This window comes from Siphateles boraxobius, unplaced genomic scaffold (assembly GCF_051911475.1).
Source record: "Siphateles boraxobius isolate OS27281-9 unplaced genomic scaffold, OSU_SipBor_1 35, whole genome shotgun sequence".
Lineage (NCBI taxonomy): Eukaryota > Metazoa > Chordata > Actinopteri > Cypriniformes > Leuciscidae > Siphateles > Siphateles boraxobius.
In genome coordinates, this window is record NW_027508975.1 from 16,539,665 (window position 1) to 16,563,992 (window position 24,328).

Below are 24,328 nucleotides of genomic sequence, written 5' to 3' on the forward strand. Positions count from 1 at the left end.
TAGAAGGTCTTTCCCTAGCTCATCTTGAACCTATCGAAGAAGTTCCTGAGAAGTTTCTCACGTTTAAGACTATCTTTCTTCTTGCTATCTCCTCACTAAAGAGAATCGGAGATTTGCAGGCTCTGTCGGTTTCACCCTCGTGCCTGGAATTTTTGCCTGGCATGGTTAAGGCTTTTCTGCATCCTAGACCAGGTTACGTTCCTAAGGTCCCTACTAATGTTGTTAGACCTACAGTTCTGCAGGCCTTTTGTCCTCCTCCATTTCTGTCGTCTGACCAGGAGAAACTTAAATTACTCTGCCCTGTTAGGGCGTTAGACGCCTATGTCCACAGAACTGCCCTGTGGAGGAAGTCAGAACAACTATTTGTGTGCTTTGGGCCACCCAAGAAGGGGTGTCCCGCGTCTAAACAGAGAATGAGCAAGTGGGTGGTCGAGGCTATCTCACTTGCCTATGAGTCGGCTGGTCAGCCTTCACCTTTGGCTGTACGAGCCCACTCTACCAGGAGTATGGCGGCTTCTAAAGCCTTACTGTCAGGAGTTTCCCTCAGTGACATTTGTGATGTGGCTGGATGGTCTTCACCGCATACTTTCATTAAGTTCTACGACCTAGACTTAAGTTCTACCCCTGGGGCACAGGTGCTCTCGTCCTCTGTGCGCTAGTTCTCACATGGCGGTCCTATGGTGACGTGGGTATTAGCGTTCCCACAGCGTTTGACGCAGCTCGAGTTCCCTTGAAAGGGAACGTCTCGGTTACGTATGTAACCCTAGTTCCCTGATAGGGAACGAGACGCTGCGTCATTCCACCATACTCCCGGAATTCCCGCTAGCGCTTCCTTCAGGCCTATCAGAAGCTGTTGCCCTTGTGTTTATGGGGTGCTTTATAGTTTCCTGGTCGATGACGTCACCCGCCTATGACGTTCCATCTCTCCATTGGGCTGATTCCATACGTGCTTCATGACGCACAACGCAGGGGCGTTCCCACAGCGTTTGACACAGCGTCTCGTTCCCTATCAGGGAACTAGGGTTACATACGTAACCGAGACGTTTACTGACCCCAAACGTACATATTTGCATTTTGACTTCCTTCCCATGGTATTTTTGCACATTTTACATCAAAAACACTGTAATGTGGAAAAAATCTGGTCGTGAGATACACCATATACTGCCTTTTATGCTGATTTTTAATTTAAAAATGACTGTATTTTTAATATTTATTTATTTTTACATTTGGAACAAAGCAATATTTTCTCTTGAATATTGGGGTGAAATGTGACTGATTTACCACTTGCACTACAGTAACTGACCAAAAATCAAAGAGGAAAGCTATTCACTGAACCGCGACTCTGACATAATTTCAAGAGATTTTTTTTTTTAAATCGCTTTTATCAACGAGCCCCCTATTGTGAAAACAGACACTGAGCTTTGATTGTGCTATAGAAAATCAGACAGTTGCTTTCTGTGTATAGAGATTATTTACATCCTAATTTGTCTGCCACCTGTACTCTTTGCCCTCTTAGGAATGTGGAAAATAACTTTACTGATGGTCAATTGTTAACCAGCGACTAATTCACTATTCACAGCTCATGAATAATGAATGATGTGCATAATGCATAGTGTTTAGTGAGGGTGCAGCAGTAGGAAGATCTATACATGCATGCTTCTGATGAGATAACACTGCGATAAACAGCACTTGTATATAGTTAGAACTGCTTACTTTGCTTGAGTTCTTGTTGGTATAGAGGCAAAAGACGTCTTTTCAGGTGTGCCACATACCAGTATTGCGGGTTTTGTTGAGATCTCAGCGTTAGCTTCTTAAATCAGAAGTATATGCAAGACAGCAAACCAACTATACATTTATCTAGATGGTAGTTTTATATGTACACTTGTTATCTGCTTATCTGGCATGTGAGGTTTTCTTTGATTTGTTTCAAAAGCTTGAGATCAATATGGATGGTTACAATATAAGTGTGTTAAATCTGATGAACTGTGATGAACTTTAAAAGATATTTCTAGATCAGCAAGTGGTTTTATTCCCATGCTATGCGCTTCCTGCTGGACAGTGAGTGTGGAGCTGTGTGAAGGCAGCTGGTGTTGGGATGTCATGGACACCGGCGCTGCTGTGTCTGATGTCAGTGTCAATGGTTCCACATGTTAGTGAGGCCATGGATTGAGTTGCCCCCGCAGTGCTAGATGACCAGATTCTTTTTCAGTGGTGGGACAGTGATGTCATGGAGCTCTTGCTCCACGCCCCTTAAACATTCACACCCACAACATTGTACATGGAAGGACAAGAAAAGAAAAACGTGATTAATGGGAAAAAAAGACATTATTATAACATTAACCCCATAATGCCTTATAACTTAATTTATAGTGGGTTGCAATACCTTTTGTAACATCTTTGGAACAAAATGAAAATCTTTTTAATGAAATCTGAGAGATTTCTGACCCTCCATTGACAGCTACGCAACAAACTTTTCCACGAAAAGAGATGTGGAACTAATCCATATGAATCGAGTGGTTTAGTCCAAATTCCCATGATCCCTTTATATGATGAACAGATTGAATTTAGGCTTTTATTCACATAAACATTAACAAACAGAAGTTCAACCAAACCTGCTTGACCCGCGAGAACAAACATCATTGCAGAAGCTCAAATGTGCGGTGTAACACACGAGAATTAACCTCATTGGTTCTCGCACTTAAAGCAAATATGCTTCCATTACCGTTTACCACAACTGATGTGTGAGTTGAATCGATTGTCTTCAGAAAATTTTGGACTAAACCACTCAATTCATATGGATTTGTTTTATGATCTTTTTATGGCCTTTTTGAAGCGTAAAAGCTTCAGTTGCGTAGCTGTCAATGTAGGGACAGAAAGCTCTTTAAAAAAAATTTCTTTAAAAAAGATCTTCATTTGTGTTTAGAAGATGAACGAAAGTCGTTTGGAATGACATGAGTGTGTGTAATGATTGGCAGAAACTTCATTTTTGGGTGAACTAACCCTTTAATTCACAATTAAACAGAATCTTTTCTTTCATATTGTGACATACTGAGTGTAACAAATAATAGAAAAAGAAAAAAATGTAGGGTGGAGACTTGGTTCAGTTTGATTGGATGTTGAGATGTGGCTGTTGTAAAGTGGAGGCAAATGAATGTTGCAGGGGTGAAGTTTAAGCAGACTAAATGATTGGAGAAGCCCTGTATGTCACCAGAGAGAAGTCTGGCATTTTCACTGAAGATCCAGTTGTGAAATTATGACATTACAAGGTCAAATATATTAAAAATGAAAAATATGCAAAATAATTGTTCACAATAAAATCTAAAACATATTGAGGAAATAGTTATTTGTACCTACACAAAAATTATTTCATGGACATTCAAATAGCTGTATCTGAACAGACATGTACTATTTTTACTAAGCACAGTGCAGTGTGCTTAAAAATAGACTATAGGGTGTTATACCCATTTAACAAAATTCTTTACAGATGTGTTTTTCCAGTTTCCCTAATATGTACTTAATTTTACACTATCTAGATACAGTACATGGTTTTAGATTTGCAAACTCAATTAAAATAGTAGCTGTTTCTCATTGTTCTAATAAACATGTTTTATGTGACAGATTGGAATGAATAAAGTTATTTAGAATTAATAGAGGGTTTGGATCTGTTCTCTGTTGATGCTGTTTTGTTTTAACTTGTTTTGTTTGAAGTCAACATTTTGTTGATTAGACTTCCTTTTTGTAAACTTTTAACTTCAATTTAACTTCCTAGAGACACTTCTCATAGTGAATACAAACACAATAGCTGATTCTGTTGCATTGTGAAGTACCCAGAGAGAATGAAGCAAGTTTAAAGGTGTCTGACTTCTCGTTCTCGTGCTACAATGTATTTGCGTTCATTTGAACTAAAATGATTCAGTGAAAACAACAATATTTTTATTGCAAATTGGAGTTCAGTCCACTTCGATCTCATTCACACATTGTGAAGTCATGTTAGGTGAACTTCATTACAGCTTTTGAGTGATATTAATTACCCAGAGGACGCTCATTCACTCACATTGTTTTAGTGTATTCCGCTTTTTAGTGTTTACAGTATTTGGCTGCAGCTTCGTGTCTGTTATTACCTTTGTTTTTTCGGGCGGTTTGAGACGGCATGCATTTGTAATGAACTGAATTCCGGCTTAGTGGCTTGATAGCGGCAGGATCCGTAAATAATGTAGACTAAAGCGAAGAGCAGTGAGTTTCTTAGCTTCATCGCTCATTCAGCCTCTTAAACGGCGATCGGTTCCGCTGTCAGACATGCGCAGAACTGACAGCAGCTCAATAGCGTCTTCTCATGCTGTTCTCAGAATCCAGTTGAACCGAGCCGATCATTTCTCGTTCTGACGGAGGCAGCAGACTCTCAATACGTCAAGAGTCCATTGCACACTGCAACAATCTTCTCTCTCGCTGTTCACCGTGTGTCGACGGATACAATATGACTCACAACGACGAAATGGGTAGGAAACTTAATTTATGCATTACGTATGATGTTAAAAGTTTTCGACTCCTTTTACCATAGGTGAGACCGGGGCTAGTTGTCACAAGGGCTCACTCTGGTTTTTAAAACAAAAGTCCAGTTACATAAATGTATATTATGTTATTCCTTAGAAGTTCGAAACTGTCTCAAATTACTTTTTTTCTGATCGAACATGAATTAGCCTACATTCGATGTCAATGTGTAGCCTATGCTTGCGCTGTTGAGTAAAAAAGTGAACAACACGCTGCTATACATTCAGACTTGAGTCAACTGTAGATTTAACTGAAAGCCTAAACTGTGTTCTTTGCAATGCATTAATTAACCTACAGTAAATGTTGGCCAATACATATAATTTAATATTTTTATAGGTTACATCTTTTCTATACCTGTTTTACAGTTTAAATTAAGCTGAACAGCCTGTTTAAATGCAGGTTCCCAGTATGACAACTTACCACATTTAGCCTCCTGATACACAGCATGTCCTTCTATTGGTCAAAAAAGGTTAACAAACTGTTTTCCCCCCTGAGAAATTGAGTGCAACAGGTACCGCAAATAAATTCACTTTATTATAACATTCAACTTGCAAGCTTGTTTTTGTCATTGATCAGTCTGCGTTATTTCATCTTTATTAACAAATAATAATAATCATGTGCAAAACAGTGCATTTCATGGTGAAGTACTACACTAGCATGATCCTTGACCGTCCTCTCCCAAGTATTTTGAATGACGTATATTCTCTGTACTTGTAAACTACTAATTTGCATACATCTGGTTATAATAAGCTTAAATTAATTTTTTTCTATACTTATAATCAACTTTAAATCACTAGTTATTTAAAAAAATGTATAACGTTGTCCGCAATGCTTTATACTGCAAGTCTTGTGTCAGCCACTGTTTTTTTTGTGTTTCTCTAAATGCAGAAATTTGTGTAGCCTCTGCGGTAATGTATTTATCATGTAGCAACATTTGCATTGAGCACTTTAATGTCCAGAGTCCATTTGAAAGCAGTTCAGGCAATATTTTCTTATTACTTGGCTGTCACTAATGGCCTTCTTGTTCTATTTTCTGGGCCCATTCCATTCACACACAAACTCATTTTCTCCCTTTTGGACTGTCTCTCTCACACTCTCTCTTTCTTTGACTGTCTCTCTCACTGGTGACTCAGCAAAGACAGGTGACCACTCTCCCCTAGCATCAGCTCTAATGGTAGTCATTGATTTACTCGCTCTCACTGTCTCTCTGTCTGACTTCAGTGTGTATGAGTGTGAAGTTTATGTGTAAGTCTGCCAATCTAACAATCACAATCTTGCAAACATTTACCATACAATCTTAAAAATAAAGATTCTTTATTAGCATAACTGTAGTTTTATGTTTTAGGCATTTTCAGTTTCTTATTTATTGATTAATTTATTTAGTGGTTTAGTTTGCACAGTATACAACAAATACCCTATAAAATAGTGTACTATTAAAAAAAGAGTACTTATTAAGGAAATAAACTACTTTAATATAGTATATATATACACGTATGTGAATGTGATTATATTCAGATATTGAATAAAAAAGAATGATTTAAAATGTACTTTAAAGCAAAAATTCTAATTTGACATTATTACAAAGAAGTATAGTCATTAAGGATCATAGTCATGAAAGTGTACTCTGTTAGTGGCCTTTTATTTTTCATTATTATTTTATTATCTGCAAGTACAGTTTTTTAAAATATACTTTTTAAGGTTTGACATAAGTGAACATTTTGCACAATTAAGCTCACTTCTTTTTCACATGGGTACCCTTAATGTAGTAAATACATTTTGTTCTATATTGTTTATTCTAAATGCTAATAATTGGCTCCTGCATATCCACAAATATAGGACAAGCTTTGTATAGATGGAAGGATGTTTTATTAGTAGTAGAAGATACCGTGATCATCTACTACTTACCACTTCCTTGACTATATACATATTGATTGACAGATGGTACAGGGGTTTACAGTGTAGCCAAGGTCCTCTGACAAACACTTATGTTTGTAGTAGAATCTGCAGCAGCCTACAGAAGTAGTTAAGTCTGTAAGGACACCAAAATATTCATCCAAAACATGGACCTCTTTATAAACTGAATCAATAATAAATTGTACTTGTGTTCAGCATTCTGCAACAAACATTTTTGACTATTTTATGTTTTATTTTGTGCCCGTGCAAAATCTGTTTTTGTGTGTGTTTTTAGTAATTGTCACAGTAGCCTAAACTCTGAGTAAATGATAACGTTAAGCGCACCAGAATAAAATATAATATTCAGAATTAAACAGTGTAGCTGACTGTCGCGGGGTCCCCTTTCAAACTCCTCACAATAGGGAAAAACACAGGCGTAGTCGCAGAATAGTGAGGTATTTTATTATGCCGGCCTCCAATGTACAAATGGTGAAGAGAAAGAATAAAAATAAAAATAACTATTTGAAAAAAAAAACTTACTATAATAAAGTTATACACAACACAAACAAAATATCCTCAATAACTCTATTTTTCTTTCCACACAACAATAACAGCCACTAGTTACCTTCTCTGTAACCAGACCAAGACTGACTTCACAGGCCCAAAGCGGCGACTTTTAAAGCCATTTAGCCCCTCCCACTAGGCTCAACCATCATTTACATAGTACAATCAACACATTGTACTAACTCCCGAAAAGGACTTATATCTAATATACTTCAACATTTTCCACAATAATTGTATCCATCTTCAGAAAAAATTTCCTTCCCCATACACAATTACTTGCATCACAAATTATTATTACAACCCAAAACCAATAATTATGCAGTTCACGTGACCATGAAAGAGCGCGAGAATCACGCTATTTAAAAACCGGAAATGTTACGCTTCGGGTCTGCCAAACTGGATGTGAAACAGAGCAAACCCGCGACGCATCTCGACACACAGTAGCCTAAGTGTTTATAGTGCTCGTTTAAATGTATGTTTAAAGAAGAGTAGAACTATCAAGTGTGCACCCTTGATCGCGCTACTTAATAGTAGGAGAAAAGTGCATAATCCCGAAGTTTATGACCAGCTTAATTGAGACTATAAGGGACTGGGGAATGAGTATGTGTATGAGTGTGTGTGTGTGTGTGTGTGTGTGTGTGTGCGCGTCCCGCACTCAGTGACGGAGCCGCTCCGTCACACTGACAGATCCACAATCATCCACAAATGAATAAGCGCAACGATTCAGGGGAGGTTCAGACCTTGGCTGGAGCAGCTACACAGTGATCTCTGAGAAAACGATACATTAAGCGCAACAGAATGTTATCCACACTCTCCGCTGCCATTTGTTGTCTGTAGCTGACTGCTTTGCATGTGTGGGATGGGATTCTGAAACTGGGGTTTCTGATTTATTCAAAGTCAAAGACAGTCCAAATAGTGCTACTTTGCACATTTTTGTGGGTTTGAGGTGTGTAGCACATTGTAGCTGCCAAAGCTGTCTCTGGTCCTCTGCTGTGCTCACTCAGTGTGCAGTGTGAGAGGGGGAGTGGCCAGCGGCTAGAGCGGCAAAAGCCAACGTGTGCTGATTTTACCGATATACATTTAACGATATCTTTTGCATTCTAATCCAAACAACGTCAAACTTTGCACTGCACTTACTCGTGCCCGTAGCAAGACACCTGTCAAGTTTGAAATCCATCGGACTAACAGTTCGAGAGATATGCGAATAACAGACAGACAGACGTTCCTGTAATTTATAGATAGATAGTTTTGGCAGGCATGTATCATTATACTAAAGGCCCCGATAATCTTCAAACGAAATCAAAGAACGAACTGATGTGACGTCATTTCCTCGAGTGAAAACAGGAACACACTGGAGAGCTGCTTTATACTAGAAAATTAAGTTGTACTTCTGATGAAACGAGACACTGACACCGTTTTTCATGTTTAATACAGTAAAGCTGCTTGATTTTAAGCAATCTATTTTATAAAGTGCTATAAAAATAAAGGTGACTTTAGCAAAGTCATTTGGTCATTTAGATTTTACACTCTCGAAAAAAAGGTACAGGACAGTACCCTTCAAAAGGGTTCAAATATGTACCATTTAGGTACTAATATGTGCACTTCTGGTAACAATATGTACCTTTGAGGGACTAATAGGCAATATACTAATAGGTACAAAGGTGCACCTTTTGAAAAGGTACCGTCACAGTGATAGCTTTTGTACCTTTTTTTCTGAGAGTGTACCGAAATGCAGAGATTGTGCAAACATATTGACGTTGCTATATGATCAGATGCTTTTATTGCGTTTTATTAAAAGAATGCTTGCTGTTTTCTCAGTTTTGTTGTGTTTTTATTGAGAGGAAAGCATGCAGCACATATTTACATATTCATCTAAACATCGCTCTCATCAGTGTGGGTGGCATCAGATGTTTGTGAACAGTATATCGCTGCTCACGTATTTCGAACTTTTTACCCCTAAACTAAGAACGAAAAAGAACTTCGCTGTGAGTATATCTAATTGAAAGCAATTGGGGCAAATTTATTTTCACCTTACATAAACCTCACTCCGGACCAAGACAATATCAGTCCACTTTAGCTATTTGTATATTAGTCTGCATCAGGTCAAGAACTAGTTGGCATTTCTGTTCTTCCTATGTGGAGTAGCGTATCAAATTAATGAAAGTATAAACCATTTAGTATAAACGTGCCCATTGCCTTTATGTGGTTCTGTTGTGTTTGTTTTATGTTTGTGCTGAGAATAGACATGACATTCTTTTCCTCACCAGAATTCATCCATAACTTGTAACATTCTAAAACAACATTCAGAATTACTACATTAAGGCAATTCTAAGGCCCTGTCCACACGGAGACGCATTTAGCTGTATACATACAAATTTTGTATCGTATTGGCGTTTCGTCCAGACGGATTCGGCGTTTTGGGACACTGAAACAGCTATTTTTTGTGAAACGATGATGTCATCACACCACGTGTCAGCATTAGTTACACACCGGTATGTCACACGTAACAACAACAACATTGGTGGACTATATGTTTGTGATCGTGCTGCAGAAGCTACTGAGCCCATCAGCTTTACTAAAGCAAAATCTTCTGCTCCTATGCTACTACGGTGAGCAATCTTCGTCTTCACCTTGCTGTCGTGTTAGTTTCGTATAGAGCACGCAAGGTTATGCACATGCTCCAAATCTTCTTCTCCTTGTGTACATGCTGACCATGCGTGCCGCACAAGCCCTGAAAAGTGAAGCCAAAACTTCTCGATCGCCCCCCTGTGACCGGTCCTAGTATAGGTCATAAACCCCGCCTCCCCATGTTATTGAACGGGACGTGAGACCAACTAAACAATTAAAGGTACAATATGCAGGATTTTTGCAGTAAAATATCCAAAAACCACTAGGCCAATGTTACATATTTTGTTTTGTTGATTACTTACAATATCCCAAATGTTTCCAACTATTTGTAAATCGTGAGAAAATTGCGATTTTAACCAAGGAAACGGGACGTATGAGCAGGGGTGAGGAGTCCCCAGTCAATGGCGTCATATCCGTGTTAGCCTCGGTTTCCGCCAGGTTTGCGCTCGCACTGCGTTAGTAACCATGGCGACAGACTTGGACAACCGGGTTATTGCCGTTATGCCTAGCAAGACGCTCACGCTGTTGTTGTTTTGTTCAAACATTATGGACTATGGCAAGCAGACTTTGAGGCAAAAAGAGGACTAAAACGAAGATCAACATCTTTCGAGATGCCGAGAGCTCCACGTCCGCGACTAACTTCGACTTGACAGAGACGCGATGTGTTACATGTACTTTATTAGACAGGTGAGCAAATGTACATAAAACTAATCAATGTTATTTAGTTCAACATGATGAAATGTTAGAATATGATTTGTATGTTATTCTAATGTTGATCTAGCCCACTGCTAGTCTCATACAGCCAACAAACAACCTAACTCACAACATTCAACACACTCAGATGCCGTTTAGTGTGATAGTGTAACTGTTAGAGCAAGTGAAACAGCGCTGCGTTACCTCAAGTTTAATTCGTCTAATAAACTGACCTGTGTGAGTATTAATTCAGCACTTGCGTGTAGTTCGGTAGAATGAAATGTCCTTATTCCTTTATATCCATGGGGCTCGCGTTGCGTGTGGCGCTGGTATACGTCTAGCAATCGCGCACTGCTTCACACCACAGTCATGTTAAAAACATCAATGTATTCACTTATCCATAAAAGATCCAATAGCTTGACGACAAGATCCATAGTTTACACTTAATGTGGAATATACGTCATCATTATACGCCTTTGTTATTGTAAGAGGATAGCGACCCCTGGTGGTGAAAATTCCTGCATATTGTACCTTTAAATTACACTATCTTTTTCCAAAGTTTTTATCACGCTGATGTAATTTCAAGTAGAATGTGCTAACGGATCTGGCATGTCCGATCAATCTTTGAGTTTTTTGCACATGCAAAATATATTAATAAATTATAGGATGCTAACCTAGCTAAAACAGACTACATGAGCTAAATATGAAGTTGATTTAACTGTCCACCAAATTGTGATAGTTGTTTAATTGTAGTAATATGAGTAGGCTACTCGTATTTTTGCAGAATAGGTCCTATATTAACACATTAATATATCCTATACTATAGGATATATTAATGTGTTACTTTTTAAATATGACTATGTGGTTAGTAGTTGTATTAACCTTATTTTAACGAGGTACTGCAATCAGCAGACATAAAAATTGGAGCAGAACGGAGCAGACAGGCCACTTAAAAAAAGTGCAGGGGCGTGTGCTTGCGATTGATTCAGCGAGAGTGAGGGCGGGGCGTTGATTTCGCGGCTTTACTTCCTGCTCACTACTGCACAGGTCTGGTCCCGAAATCGCAACTGTGCAGACTCAAGTCCCAAGATGTCAGCACAATATCGGGACACTGGCGACTTGACTTCTCGCCAATGGAAGAGAGCGAAGGGGCGTCGTCCATCTTTTTTTACAGTCTATAATGCTAACATGCTGTCATTCACACAGCTCATTGTAGTCCCTACCAGCCGTTTGTTGTAGTCCTTAAAAAGTGATTTCTGTAAAAAGACAATATCTCCCTTTGCTTTGAACTTCGAGGGTCGTAACTTTGCAGATGTTGTTTATGCCCAAACAGCAACATTACACACTAACTAAAGTTAAAAAAGTGAAATCATGATCAACCACCCATTTAAAGCCTGTCAGTCAACATTAGCGCACCACCCTCGGGCTGAATAACGCAAACTCTGCCAAAAGTGTTCTGCATGTGTTCAGTGATTAGAATATATACCTGACAAAATGTTTATCATAAACTAGCGCTAAGACCCAGAATCTGCCCTACCTAAATTTACGGTCAGGAGCCGCTACTGATCTGTATGATAAAAAAGGAATAGTTAGAACACCATAACTCCATATAAGCTGGACATCTTGGTTTGTTTGTTATGTTCTTCCTGACAGTTTTTTCCCCTTAATCTTAATTGTTCATCTTCCATGTAGGTAATGTGGGTATGCAACCTGTGCCGAAAACAACAAGAAATCCTCACCAAGTCAGGAGCGTGGTTCTACAGTGGTCCTGAGGGGTCTAGATCAGGGTCCCAAGCCAAAGTAAGGGGAGGCCCAGCCGGAGCAAACCAGGACCCTCTCAGAAACGGTTCAGGGGTCCCCTCAGACAGGTGAGAAGTTTATATTACTTCACATTGCTTGGCCTCGGACAATGTAAAATGTCAGAAGGTTTTGTCTCAATGAGGAAGCTTTGTTAAAGGTTTTTTGGAATGGAAATTACTTAAATTAAGTGTTTTTTTTATTGATAATTCATAGGACAGAAAAACGTTTTTGTTATTGTCTTACAGAGAAATTAGCGAACCTGGATATGATTTTTTTTCAGTTTCAGGATTTCTTCACTATTTTCTCAGGACATGCATTTGATACCTGTAATGTATGGACATTTTATGTGTGGTAATTAAGAATCACACAGCAGCATTAATAAACAGGAAACTGCAAATGTTTGAGATCTTTAGGAGCATCTGTAAAATTCAAACATACAAATGTGATAAGGGTTGTGCTATGTTGAAGGCACAATACATGCGTTGCAGTTAACATTTAGCTCCTTAATTTTCTTCTTTGACAATTATATCTGTTTAATACTTTCTGAGTCAAAGCAACATTCAATTTACAGTGACAGTTGGCTCTGAGGTAACTAGAGGTAAAACTAATGGTCATGAATTTTGCAGTAACTACACTGTTACATTTTAAGAAATGAATGTGAGTGAAGCCTGACTTTGCTAAGCTCTCCGTTACTGTACTAGGGTGTAGAGCCCGACCGATATGGATTTTTGGGGGCCGATGTTGCTACCGATATTAGGGAGTAAAAAAGCCTGATAACGATATATCGACCGATATTATTTATGTGTATATTATAATACAGTAGCAATATTATTTATGTGTATATTATAGTACAGAACCAGTCCAGAACCACTTCCCCATTCGTGTGTACAAACTTTTGACTGGTACTGTAATATAGAATACAGAATATATATATATATATATATATATATATATATATATATATATATATATATACATACATACATACATAACACAATTTTTGCAATGATCACTCAAATGTTGTGATCAAACACTTGTGTGACAAAGATGTGTAATGGAGGCAGGGTGAATGATAGAATGAGAATGATACATTTCAGCTGTATACTGTTGCATAATCTTCACTAATGACTTTGTCTTTTTATTTAGTCACGTTATATAAAATAATAACTAATAAATATATCAAAAGTGTCATTGGCAAAACCTTATCTTCTAGTACCAGGGAAGCAAGGAAGTATTAGATATTTTACTAAAGTAAAAGTAATAATACCATAACACATGTTTAATTACAACTACAGTACTTTTACTTAAATAATATTTTAAATAAGTAGTCAGTTAAATGTACTAAACGTGAAACTACTCATTATGCGAAATGACCCTATATAATGTTATAAATATAAATGATTGGAATATTGCTTGATGTTGTAACCAGACATGGGCAGTATTTCAATTAAATGTATTTTAAATACATATTTAATTACTTTAGTGTATTTTGTAATTTGTATTTTGCAGGTGTGGACAAAATAAAATGTAGTTTGTAACAAAATATTTTGAGGGAGTGTATTTAGAGTATTTTAAATACTTAAATACTCAAGAAAAATCACCATGGTAAATGATTTTGCCACATTTTCGGTCTTATGTTGGCAATGGCAATGTCCAGGTTAGATGCACGAAAATCACGTGACACCCTGAAGACCGGGCTCCCTCCAAAAAGTGAATGAGTTTTGAACTCTTAAAAACGACATTAGGGAAAAGTGTTTTGTGAAAAATATACAGTCTACACACACGCATATTGCACACTGAACGGCATTATAGAGAAAATAATTGTGCCTTATGAGATCAATGCACTGTGTTGTCATAAAATTAAAAGGACATCATAGGCCCTAACTATTATGAAACAGCGCGTCTGTCGTAACTCCACTGAAATCTCCATGCTAAGCAAGCGTTCACAATATAACATCCATCTGCAGTTTTTACATGGTTTTAAACGTATTACATAAGAGAAATATTGATATTGATTTTGTATAAAATAATCATCAATCCTATTATTTTTCAGTAATTGCGCACGCAGCACAATTCTACTATGGAAAAGGCATACGAGGTCAGGGCAGTTAGAGTCTCGTGTGTAAAACAAACCCATACATATTATAATTAAAATGGAATTTTGATTTTGTGACAAATTCTTGGTCTGTTATTTTTACACAAAAATCGCTGCAAAAGATGCTTTCCAACAGGTTTTATAGTAGTTTTTGTCCAACTCCATTGACTTGTATTGGATGTTCTGTGAGGTACAGTATTACTCCGCCGCCGAAAACGGAAATGGGTTTGTTTGTATTCTTTCTGTAGTCTTCCAGTCGCGGTATCGTAGGGTTACGCTATCCAACATTGGCAAAGGTGCATTATCGCCACCAACTGGGCTGGAGTGTCTATTATTCAAGCACTCAATGGAAGAATGTCCGGTTGTGAGGCGTTTGGAAAAATAGGTCCGAAGTTTTACAACGAATGGTAAAACACCTGTTGGAAAGCATCTTTTGCAGAGATTTTTGTGTGAGCATATCAGTGAACACCCCAGACCACTCGGTGAGTTTCACGTCTTTGTAAACTAAAGTTTAATGTGTTTTATGAATGATTCTATCAGTGCACCTATGAAACCATTGTGGAGGTGGCGGGGGTGCTAACACAGAAACCGAAAATTCTCGGGACAGCAGAATTTGTCCAAATTTCAATCTTAATCGTTCGATTTAATCAGAAACGATCTTAAAAAAGGGCTTTAAGTGTAAAACACCGAACTTGTCCTTTAAGGCACAAGTAGAGTAACGGTGAAGACTCCGACCCCTAACCAGATGAACTGGATACATATTGTGAAAGTTCTGATCCAATCTGACTTCTGACCTATTATGCCGCCTAAATCATAATCGAACACTGTTCGTTTGTTGGCCAGAGGAGGACTGAGCGACTGAGCCTGGGTTCTCCCAAGGTGTTTTTCTCCATTCTGTCACCTGATGGAGTTTTGGTTCCTTGCCACTGTCGCCTTTTTTCGCCTTTATTCGCCATTGGCTTTTGGCTTGCTTAGTTGGGAACATTTAACATTTAATTTTGAATTTAACAATACTATTACAACTTTACTTTCCTGTTATCTCTGTAAAGCTGCTTCGAAACAATTTGTATTGTAAAAAGTGCTATATAAATAAAGGTGACTTGACTTGATAATATGGCTACGTAGCCTACATCAAACACATTTTGCTATTAAGGGCAGCCTACCACACCATTGATGTGAACTTAGCTGAATGGGCTTTAAAACGGTCTCTACACTGGACGCGGGCGTTGTTGCCCGCGTCGCAACAGCTGTTTACCCTGGCGCGGCAAAGCGCTTGTTACAAAGTAGAACGAGGCATCAGTTTACTGTCTGAGATTTGTCGCTCTCGTCGCGCCGCATCCAGTGTGAACAACATCACTGATTATAATGGGTTCAACTGGCTTTTGTCGCATCGCGCCGCTCGCGTCCGGTGTCTTGTTCAGGCAGCAGCAGACAAGCAGTCAAGCGGTGTCTTAAAGGTAAGTTGCTAACTAGTTAGCAGTGCGGTGGTGGCTTGAGTCTGTTGAATGGTGATTTAATGCTACGTTGTCACAAGGTGAGACACTAAGCAAATAAACAATGTCCCCGTCTTTTACTCTCACAATTAGCTTATCATACTCGTTTGCTACATTAGCTAGCTAGTCATGTTTCATACCTTGTCAGTGGAGTGGAAGCTAATGTGTGCGTGCCTCTTACACCGTGTCTGAAGAGACCTCATTACTGAAGTGAAAGGGTTGGATGCTGTCACCACAGTGACCTGGGTCGCCAGTAGCAAACAATGGAGTTTGGACAAACTACGTAGTTACACAATTTACAAGAATTTTAGCTGCATTATGTGTTCAGTAAAAAAAAAGAAGTTAATATTGGCGGCAAATCTGCGTCATATGTGCCGATACCGATATGAGACAGGCTCATATCCGATATATCGGTCGGGCTCTACTACGGTGTTGTAATTGATATGTCTTTGCTTATCAGTATTATTATTATTATTATAATATTAACCTTGTGAAAAAGAAGTACACTTAAGCAGATTTGACATGATTACAAAGTTTTTTAAAAGTGTACTTAAGTGCATTAAAAAGTGTACACTTAAAGGGATAGTTCACCCAAAAATGAAAATTAGACCATGATTTACTTACCCTAAAAAATAACAATAAGCCATCCTAGGAGTATATGACATTCTTCTTTCAGACGAGAACAATCAGAGTTATATTAAAAAATATCCTGGCTCTTCCAAGCTTGACACAAGTTTCGGAAAGTTTTTTTTCGAGTATGGGCGTGTGTGACCTCAGATGCGCCGGAATTTCCTTATACGTGTCCTCAGGGCACTTTTCCCGGAAGGGCGTGCGTGCACCTGTAGCCTAGAGCGAGAGAGTGAAAGCAGCCCATCAAACCGCTGTGCTCGGCTTTTGCAGATCGTCTAATGCTTAAGGATGGAGCAGTTCCAACGATAAAGGTTCACGGTCGTGCGTTGGAACCGCAGGCGGTAAAACTGCTTCAAATGTCTGTGTGTTGTTAACTATCGGCGTGTAAGCACAGCAAGTAAACAACATGATCACGTATAGTTAATGTATCAATGGAGCATGCAATGTATTGTGTGTGTGTTTAAATAACGTTACATCTGTTTAGCTGGCCACTGTAGGTGTCTGTTTGTTTATTGTAAAACCAAATCATGTCCTCATAAACCATGAGTAAACACACACAAATGTTGTAAACTCGCGCATGACATGGTGTTATAAAAACACTGCGCTCAAGTTCAAATCATTTCTACTTTTAAAAAACTCTTGAGACCATGTGTTTCCCCCCCATTTCACTGCCCATCTCCGGGATCTGATTCGGGATCAAAAATGTATGGCTGAATCTGATTGTTAGCCATGGTTTGTTTTGGGATGTCACAGCTTCCAGACGCTCTCAACGCAAAAGCTTCGCACACTCGTGATTATTTAGCTCCGCCCACACCCGCTCGTTTTTTTCCGGAAAGACTCGGTACAGCCTATCTTTCTTTTATAAATATAATAAAACTAAAGACTTTTTGGAGATATGAAGGATGCAATACTACTCTATAGGTACTCTAACATGAGATTGACTGAAACTGAGTGTTTCACCCCCCCCTCTTTAAAGTGCTTGACACGGATCTGCGGGGGTTAATAAAGGTCTCCTGAAGTGAAGCGATGCGTTTGTGTAAGAAAAATATCCATATTTAAAACTTTATCGACTAAAATAACTAGCTTCCGGCAGACGGCCGTACAAATCGGTTTATGCCAAAAGAGTAATCCTTGACGCATGACGCAATGACAGCAATTTACTTCTCTCGCGGTGCAAACAAACAGGGCTGGGCAACGACGTTCGACATTACATTGTGCGTCAAGTTCAAGGGTTACTCTTTTGGCGTAAATCGATGCTTACGGCCGTCTGCCGGAAGATAGTTATTTTAGTTACTGAGTTAAACGAACAAGAAAGATTAAGGGCGGAACATGATTTTGAAACATTGTGAATTAGGCCTGTATGCCAAGTGCATACAGGATTTTTGGTTTCCGTTTCGGTCCAGAAATTTAATTTCAGTGCATCCCTATTTTCAACTACACAATATAATTTCTGTGGTACAATAATTCAAATTATCACAGAAGTACTGGGATAATTTTCCTAAGGGGCGGTGAACAGTCTTACAAAAGCAAGCGCTTACATAAGTAAACCCTACATCAATACTGTAATGTTAGTTAGCAGGCTAGCGGAGGCAAATCTTTGCTCTTCGTTTACATCTATCATAGCAACTTCATAAAGCTTATAATTGGAACTGTTAATGGAAAACACAACTACAAATAATAAGACATACTTACATGTTGTGATCCATAAACAACATATTGTCCTGAAAAATGGGAATGGCTTTGTGCTTATAGCCTGCATTGTACTCTCTTCTGGAAGCTGTTCTCCGTAAAATGTGCAGAGCACAGACAAACGTTGAGGTTTGAATGTTCATGCACAGTGTGAAATTTTTTTTTTACCTCTCTAAGTTCATCAGGTTTAGGACAACCTTTTTTCCGGGGTGTAAAAAAACAGCAACAACAGCTCTTCTCTAAAGCAGTCCAACATGCCCTCACCCACTTTGTTGCATTTCCGGGGGCAGGGTTTATGTAAATTTTAGGGTTTGTTATGTCACCAACCTGGAAAGAAGCTTGTTGTAGTCCCTACCAGCCCTTTATTGTAGTCCTTAAAAAGCGATTTCTGTAAAATAAAATATTTCCCTTTGCATTGAACCATTGAGCGTCATAACTTGGCAGATGTTGTTTGCTCAAACAGCAACATTACACACTAGTAAAAGTAAAATTATAATCAAGGACCCCTTTAAAGATTACAAAAGCACATGAATTAAAAGTCACTGATCGTTGTATACTAAAACTGCAATATTTCTTTAAATAAACCAAGAATTGTCCATTTATAATGATACGTTAGTAAGAGATTGAAAATGTTAGAGAAAATGTCCTGTAAAATGTGGTTAAAGATTTTAGCAGCACCGAAAAACATTAGAAAGGAAAATAAAATAGGTCTCAGAACGCTATGAGATTCGATTCGCCAAGTAGCCTAGCCTACGAAACGCCCTCATGTTGCCAATCCTCTTCATATAGGCAATCACTTCTTAAAGTGACCTTTAACACGTTTCGATGAGGTAGCCTAAAAGATAAAATACGATATACGAGATAAAACAAGTTGTTACATAGGCCCATGGGCGTAGATTACGCGGGGGACGGGGGGGGGACGTGTCCCCTCCACTTTTTATACAATGTAAATTCGTCCCCCTCACTTTTTCATAGGGCAAGTGTGTCAACGACAAGCTGAGGTTTTCATGGGTGTGTATACATCGATATTTAAAATCAAAAGAGTCAAGGATAGTCTATACGTGACTTTCACGTTTCCATGGTAATCAGTCACTCGTGCATTAGCTTACGACACGCCCGCACCCGCGCCGAATCCATCAGTTTCATAGAGTTCAAAATGGCAAAAAACTCTTCACTCCTTTTTTACGAAAAAGTCAAGCACTGTAAGTTGTCATGTAGTATCCGAATTGTGTAGCACAATGATGAATAACTCCGCGTCTCCGCCTATTTCTCTTGTTGAATAATTAACAGGTTCTGTTGTAAATTCACTACCCGAACAAACATGCAATATTTTCAATCTTTTTTTACTCGTAATGCATTTTATTTTCACACATATGTTATCAAAGCCCTTCAAATTAGAATAAACATGGTGAATGTTAATGCTGAATTTGTATTTTCATGCATTAACAGCCACGATCTGCTTGAATCAGGCAGCGTTGTAACGTGTACATGATGTTTATCATAATTTGGTAGATAAAAAAAGTTTGTAGACAAACTTTAAGTCCTCTTGAAAAAGCCTAACTAGAAAGTTTGTAGTAGTTTTAAAAGCTTGAAGTTTGAAGGTTTTCAATTGGAAAGTCTTAGTTTAGTAAGACAGACTTTGTTTAGGCTATAGAAAATGTAATTTTGCCAAAAGAAGAACTTTTATTTTAAGTAAATGTTATTTTTAAATCAGCTTCATTGTGATATTTAACCATATTATCATGCTTAACACTGATAATTTGAATAATTGTAATGCTATGATCAGATATCTAAATCAGAGAATATCATATGTTTGGGCAGTTGGATTATTTATTTTTAACAGTGGATTCGGGGCACTCAAAGTGCACCAGATTAGTGAATTTATCTTTAAAATGTAAAAAAAATTCTTTCAGGGGGGCATGCCCCGGACTCCCCTAGAGGTACAGAGATCCACCTACAAAAATACTGTGGTAACACAGTAGACTATATGATGGTCTATGAAAAATACACATTTTATTATCTTATTAAAATACATGATCAGGATTTTACCACCTTCGCCTCATTTTAAGCCAGGAAAAACCCTGCATGTGCAATATAAAGTACTGGACAACTTTCTTTCTTTTTTTCAGCTTTATTGCTTTAAAATAAATAGCATATTAAGCCAATTAAGCAAAAATCTGTCAACAAAAGTCTGAAGAAAAATAAAACTGGTATTACACTTGGACATTCTGTCCCCCTCACTTTCGAAATTATGGTTACGCCCCTGCATAGGCCTATCACCCGTGAACAGAGCGCGCTGCTCCAGTGCTTTGAACGTCTGCTGAAATAGGCTTTCAGCGCACTGGCTGTGTCTGAAAACCTAGTAAGCTGACTGCTTAGACAGCATATTAGGGTAAGCTATCATATGCACTAGCCTAAAATGCACACTTGTTTTTGCCTCTCTCTCTCTGTACTTCTCCCGAGAGCTCAATGTATCAGAACGCCGTGTTCACTCTCCCGTTTGCGCATCTCTCACTCTCACAGTAACGAGCAGCAAGTGCGAGCGCGTCAGGAATAATGTGTGTGAGAGAGTCTGTGCTGCTCCAGTTTGTCTGATTCTCCGAGGCGAGACGGTGGCGCATGGACGCAGCTCCAGATATTCCAGCCGGTAAAAATGCAGCTCTGTTTTTCTCTCTCTCTGGCACGCCGTCAGACAGAATCCTTCCCCCGCTCCCAGCAGCCGCAGCACCTCAGGACTGGAGCATGAGGCGCACATCCATCAGATCTCCTGGAAAATATGGGACTTGATCGACACGGCAGCGCGTCGGATGTAGCGGTCGCGGGGTTGTGGGTGTGCTGTTGTTGTTTCCTCAAGTGAAAGACTACTGGGTTCGGATAGGGAGGAGGGGGTTGGTGAAAATGCAATTTGGGACATTGCGACAGTTCTGTAGCTCGTTTCTATCGCATTTTAAGCCACCCCAGAACACCTCGAAGCCAGAGCTGTTGGGACAGGCGCGGAACGGCAGGTGAGGCGATCGATACCCGCTCACCGATCATCACACACGAGCTAAACGAATACAGAAATACAGCACAGGGACATCAAGTGCTAAAGATAAACATGCTGAAGAATTCCATGGGCTTTGAACTTACGCTGCTGTTTATCGCTTAAGATTCGCATGGGTGTTTTATAACGGCTCCGTGCCAACAGCTTCATGCTTTTTGCATAAGATAATATGGGAACACTCTATTACAGTGTCCATTAATCACTGCATGTAAATGCAATTAATTCAATTACAACAATATTAATACACCTACTAACAAATCTATATTTACAAATTGTGCCAGGAAATAATTGCAATTTAGTTGGTATTATTAGACTACTAAATGCATTGTGAAAAAGTAAAAAACAAAAACAAAACAAAAAACTATGCATGCTATTACCCTAACTAGCTGTTTCTACCTGATCTGACTTTTAAAATGACTTAATGTATTTTAATTTAGTCAATTTTATTCAGTCATATTTCATAATATTCCAAGTAAATCACTTCATTTAGAGATAACATAAATGTATAGTGTATGTAACATGAGCACTAATGCATAGTAAAAGAGTGACGGAATGTTTTTGCCTGTGCACTTTGCATTTATTTATTTTTAAACCGTTCTCTTTATATTACCACTTTCACATGCAAATCCCTGCTGGGATCGTATCGTCTTGGATTTAGGACATTGGGACATTGCCAGGTTATTCTTTTGTCCCTTTTTATAGTGCATTGTCATAAATTGGTTAGATGGTTATGGGGACAATTAGCATCTAAATGCCTCCTTCTGTAAATGTCTATATATAGATCTATAATGAGAGATATATGGCTCTCACTAGTGCTTTTTTTTGCTGAATCTTTATTGGAGCAGGTTTGAGACTTTCTTTATGACGCCAATTTAGACTATGAGGAGCCTTGAGCTATTTATAACTCAAGCACAATAACTTGCTTTGGGAAAAATGTCCTAGTGAGTCATTCAGTAAAGTAATGATTTATTAAGCATTGTTATGGCATACCTGAAACACTGAATATGGATTATATCATAATACAAACAACAGCGTATACATTCTCATTCACAAAATACAGACTACAGCATAGAGTCATGGTTTCGAAGATGTGTCTAACCATGAGCGCCTTTCACAAGTGTTCACAGGACCATCTTGTTAAAGTAACACTTTGTCATGTGCATATGTGTCATCTGCTTATAAAGTCTGAAGAAAATGAGAGAGAACTACATCGCAGCAACGTAAAAAATGCTCCAAAACCACAAATAAAAAAGATTATTTAGGCTAGTCTTGAGTGTTTGCACTAGGGCTTAACATTGTCTGGCTATACACAGTTTGGGTGCGTTGAAGGCAGCATTGTTTTATTTCGAGCTTTCTCATTTTATTTAAGTAATGTGACATATTTCTGAGTGAAACAGAAAATATAGGGAGGGACTTGATTTTATCCACCAGGAACTGACTGGATTGTGCAAAGTGGTCTCTATGACAGATAGTTGGAGAGGATGGGTTGAAAAATAAGAGGCTTTAGTGATTTCAGCCATTGAGTAAAAGTGTTATTATTTTTTGATAAAAAATGATCATGGCAAGTATTATTGTTCTTTGGAATAGCATACATTGATAAAAAATTATCACGTTTTAGGAAAGTAAATAGGGTCAGTATTGAGTTAATGTTGACTTTATGATCTTCTTTTTTACTAGATGATAGATTTAGATTAGGAGGGAATGATGATACATGCATCTGTTTGAATAGATATTCATTTATTTTTCTGTTGTTAATAAATCTGACTTGTATGATTTTTAGCTATTTTTGTGGTGGTGTATTCAGAGGTTATCTTTGTTTACTTAGTTTACCTTTAAGGGCCCCTATTATGGATTTTTGAAAATTACCTTTCATGTAGTGTGTAACATAGCTCTAAGTGAATGAAAACATCCTGCAAAGTTTTAAATCTGAAAGTGCACTGTATATAAAATTATTGTGTTTCAAAAGAAAGAGTCGTCTCTGAGTCAATTAAATGAACCCTTTTTCAAATGAGTCAAATGCCGTTTCGTTGTGACGTCAAGACGAAACATTAGTATATTGCCCGCCCACGTATTGCACGTGCAGACACCAGGGAAACTTGAACCTCAAACCGGCAGCTAATTCCAGTACTGGATAGCATCATGTTGAGAAGACGCTGTTCTCTATAATGTGAAGGTAAAGACAGTTATTTTTCACTCCCCAAGGATGAGTATGTGAAGAATCAGTGGTTAAAATTCATCTTTACCACGATATCACAGCAGTATAATCCTACACTTTTGCTGTGTTCCCTTTATTCTGCTGACGACTGCTTCTCAAATCTCGGAGTTCAATGCAGGATTCACAAACCGCTTGCTCTTGAAAGATGGTGTTCACAAAACTTAGTTTTGAGTTTTATATTGTGTAGGTCTCCTGCTAACTGGCTAACTTACATTATTACTGTCTTACTGAAATACTTCTGCTGATCAGCTGTGGGCCAGTATTACCTAAAACTGTTTATTAATGCAGCTTATCTGTCATTCTCACTACTTTGAGGAAATATTTGTTTTACCAATGTTTATTGTTGCATCAGATCATTCACTCTAGAGCTCGGCTAATGTACATTGCATACATGCACTGTTATTGATACAGTTTCCACGTATTCACCACAATATATTACAAAAATACTCTGTAAATAAATTAGTACAAGTAAAAAACATGCACTTGTTAATGCTGACGGTGAGCAATTACAGTTGCAATATCTTATAATGTACCTCAAACTGAGTAGTGTATCACTGTGAAACGTCCTGCTCAAGTTGCCTTGCGATGGAGGTTCGGGTTGAATAACAGTGACTATGTTTACATGCAGCCAATATTTGGGTTATGGTCGGGTTAAGGTCACTATTCGGGTTTGCCTTTGTGTGCACTTTGGTGCTGGTACTGACCTTGCTCCAAATGTATGCTGTGCTGCGTCTCGCCATGTTTACTTCCAGTATACTGCACGCAGGTTTTTGTATGCGCCGAGAAGTTCCTCTACTCAAAAGACCAGGATTCCTAGCGAATAGAACATGTGCAGAACACAAATCATTATGGGGATATGCCGATACGCATTTACATGACCAAAAATTCGGGTTAGAAAAGGGGTACCCCAGGTATCATATCCGGGTGTTTAAAATCCGGGATATGAGCATATTCGGATTTTTGCCGGTGTTTACATGGTTACGGCGTGACCGGGTTATTGCTAATATCCCGGTTTTGAACGGGTTATTGGCTGCATG

At 38.5% G+C, this 24,328-nt stretch overlaps 1 protein-coding gene across 46 annotated transcripts in view; it reads left to right on the forward strand.

Moving 5' to 3' along the window:
• The window catches only part of rims2b (regulating synaptic membrane exocytosis 2b), a 240,779-nt gene that overhangs the window by 52,395 nt on the left and 164,056 nt on the right, over positions 1-24,328 (forward strand). For 39 of the 46 annotated variants that reach the window (XM_077196592.1, XM_077196603.1, XM_077196620.1 and 36 more), the window contains exon 5: positions 12,019-12,194. In XM_077196592.1, coding sequence (XP_077052707.1) covers positions 12,019-12,194 — 176 coding nt within the window. Of the gene's footprint in view, positions 1-4,296; positions 4,497-12,018; positions 12,195-20,336; positions 21,039-24,328 lie in introns of those variants that run through there. The other 7 variants (XM_077196613.1, XM_077196608.1, XM_077196616.1 and 4 more) reach the window with 6 other exon arrangements.